The sequence below is a fragment of the Cnephaeus nilssonii genome, assembly GCF_951640355.1.
Source record: "Cnephaeus nilssonii genome assembly, chromosome: 12".
NCBI classification, from domain to species: Eukaryota; Metazoa; Chordata; class Mammalia; order Chiroptera; family Vespertilionidae; genus Cnephaeus; species Cnephaeus nilssonii.
This window is the reverse complement of record NC_137083.1, coordinates 51,288,168-51,291,038: the sequence shown is the minus strand read 5'-3', so window position 1 is coordinate 51,291,038 and position 2,871 is coordinate 51,288,168. Positions and strand designations below refer to the sequence as shown.

Genomic DNA, 2,871 nt, shown 5'->3' with positions numbered 1-2,871 from the left:
TTGTAATAATCTGAACAATAAAGACTTCTTTAAAAAAAAAAAAGAAAGAAAGAAACATAAAGACTGGTGAATGAAGGGAGAGAGGAATAAAAAAAAACAGAAAAGTGGACACACAAAGGCCAAGAAAGGCAGGGAAAAGAGGCCTGGGTGACAACATGCTGAAGAACCAAAGAAACTATATATGAGGGCAGTGAGCCTCTCTCCTTTTGCATCTATCCCCATACATGCCACAAAGATGAAAGGTTTGAGCAACAGGAACTTTCCCTCATTGTTATACCCAAATATTTCTATCTTCTTTGTAGCACAACGATTTTCAGAATGAGAAGCATTGGAATCTCCATGTCACTACTCTCCATTGCTTCTGTAGAAGAATGTATGCACATTATATTTACTTTGCAGTAGCAGTGGGGCCAGGATAATAAAAAACTCAACCAGAAAAGGAGAGAACCATGAAATATTCAAAATTCATATGTTCATCTTCTCAAAAAATTGCATAAAATTATAGGACAAGCAACTAGCAACATTTGATGAAGAAACAAAGTGAGCATCTCTTCCTTTGTACTCTGATATGCCATTTCTCACCTCACCTCCCTCCTCACTTCCTACCTTCCCCTCAGTAATTCATGTTGAGAAATGAATTATAAGCAAATTAATTGGACTAATAGAACTCTACACAAAAGTACTCATTTGCTTTCTCCCAGTTCCTCCCACACCACAAGGAGATTATCAGTAGAAATAATGAGTAACTGAAACTATGAGATTCTAGTGGGCAGAGCATGGGTGTCATTGTTACCTGCCTTATCTGCTTCCATGGTATGATTAGGAATGGTACACACTGTTTGATTTCTATAATGGTGGTAATTGTCATAGAGTAGATAGGGTTTCCTAAATTACTAAAAAATCCCAAGTAGGGATCATAACCCCATCTAAAACTAAGAGAAGAGTTAATACTTGAAAAGTTGGCAGGAACGTTTCACACTATCTCTAAGGGCCTCTTTGACTTTGTCATTCCGGAGAGTGAAGATGAAAGGGTTCAGGAAAGGAGTTACCACAGCAATCACCAGGGATGCTATCTTATTGTACTGGGCTGCCTGCCTTTGATTAGGTTTCACATAGAGAAATAAGCAGCTGCCATATCCAAGTACCACAAAGGTGAAGTGGGAGGCACATGTAGAGAAGGCTTTCCTCCTGCCAGAGGCAGTGGGGATCTTGAGGATGGTGGAGATGATGTAAGTGTAGGAGACAATTACTGGTGCCAGAGAACCAATGATAATGAAAATGGCCATTAAAAAAAGAATAAACTCTGTGAAAAGGCTGTCATCACAGGATAGTTTGAGAAGTTGCCCTCGGTCACAATAAAAATGGTCTAACACATTTGATTTGCAGAAGGTCAGCTGAAACGTGGCATAGACTGGCCAGATTTCAGAAAGGAACCCAAACACCCATGACACAATTACCACCCAGATGCAAGTGTGACTGTTCATAATGATGCTGTACCTCAAAGGTTTACAGACAGCCACATAACGATCCACAGCCATTGCTCCCAGTAATGCAAATTCTGTAGTCCCCACAGCAAGGTACAGGAAGAGCTGGGTGACACATCCAGCTAGAGATATTGTCTGCATCCCAGGGAGCAGTAACCCTCGAAGCATGACAGGGATGATAATAGTTGTTGTCAGGCTCTCCAAGGCAGAGAGGTGGCCAAGGAAGAAATACATGGGGGACTGTAGACGTTTATCAACACAGACAATCACAATGATGACCGTGTTTCCCATTAATGTCACTGAGTAGAAGAAGAAGAAGGTAGCAAAGAGGATATGGTGTAGATCCTTGGAGCCAGGGAATCCAAGGAGACAAAATTCAGTGGCACTTGAGTGATTGCTCATCATTTAGTCCTTGTTTCTGCTCCTTGTGAAACTCAGATACCAAAAGAGAGGTGGCCCTGCTCCACATGGTCCTGCTCTCCTGTTCTCAAAAGAGAAGGAAGACAGTTTAGGATGAGAAACTATTTCCTCCTGATGATCAGATGAGTTGCCCCTACTACTATGCTCTGCACAAAGACAGACCTAAATATTGCCTCTTCAAATCTAGCTCAAAGATCATTGTCAGAAAAGGGTGACAGCAAATTCTTCTGTATTGGAGTGAAGAAAACCTTCCTTGTCTTTGTTCCCACTGAAAGTGCCTTCTCAATGGGACAGAGGATATGACATTTGAAAACTGAATCAATCAGCCCCTAAAGATTCTGGGATTGTTCTATTTCCTCTTAGGCTACTGTATCATCCTATATAATAAAACCCTAATGTGGAAATTGACCAAACAGTGGAAGACTGGTCACTATGTCAAGCACTGACCACCAAAGGGCAGATGCTCAATGCAGGAGCTGCTCCCTGGTGGTCAGTGCACTCCCACAGCAGGAGCGCTGCTCAGCCAGAAGCCAGGCTCAGGGTTAGTGAGCACAGCGGCAGTGGAGGGAGCCTCTCCAGACTCCATGGCAGCGGTAAGGACCCTTCGGGCTCCTGGACTGGAGAGGGCACAGGCCAGGCTGAGGGACTTCCCCGTGACCCACCCACCCCATGCACAAATGTCGTGAACCGGGCCTCTAGTATGATATAATGGCATTCAAGATGATGTGCAGGACAGGGAACATTGAACCCAGCCCTCATCACAGTGGTACTATGCAGACCAACCTTAGGACCAGCAGAAAAACATCTCTGCTTTTCCACAGATCTTATAACCTCCATATTACAGAGCAGCAAGATCTCCCATGGGAACTCTGGAGCTTGGGATAATTTCCCAGAGCTGATTCATTTTTCTCTCATTCCATTTTCTTTCCAAAGTCTTGAAAGAAAGAAAAGATGGCACTTGGCCATG

General features: G+C 43.2%; 1 protein-coding gene across 1 annotated transcript; it reads right to left on the bottom strand.

Annotated features, from left to right (window-relative positions):
- Positions 1 to 944: 944 nt before the first annotated feature.
- On the bottom strand, positions 945 to 1,889 carry LOC307108064 (olfactory receptor 9A4-like; the record flags this gene model as incomplete). Its single annotated transcript, XM_079785774.1, has 1 exon — positions 945 to 1,889. The coding sequence occupies one exon, from the start codon at positions 1,887 to 1,889 to the stop codon at positions 945 to 947; it is 945 nt and encodes a 314-aa protein (XP_079641900.1).
- Positions 1,890 to 2,871: the final 982 nt, after the last annotated feature.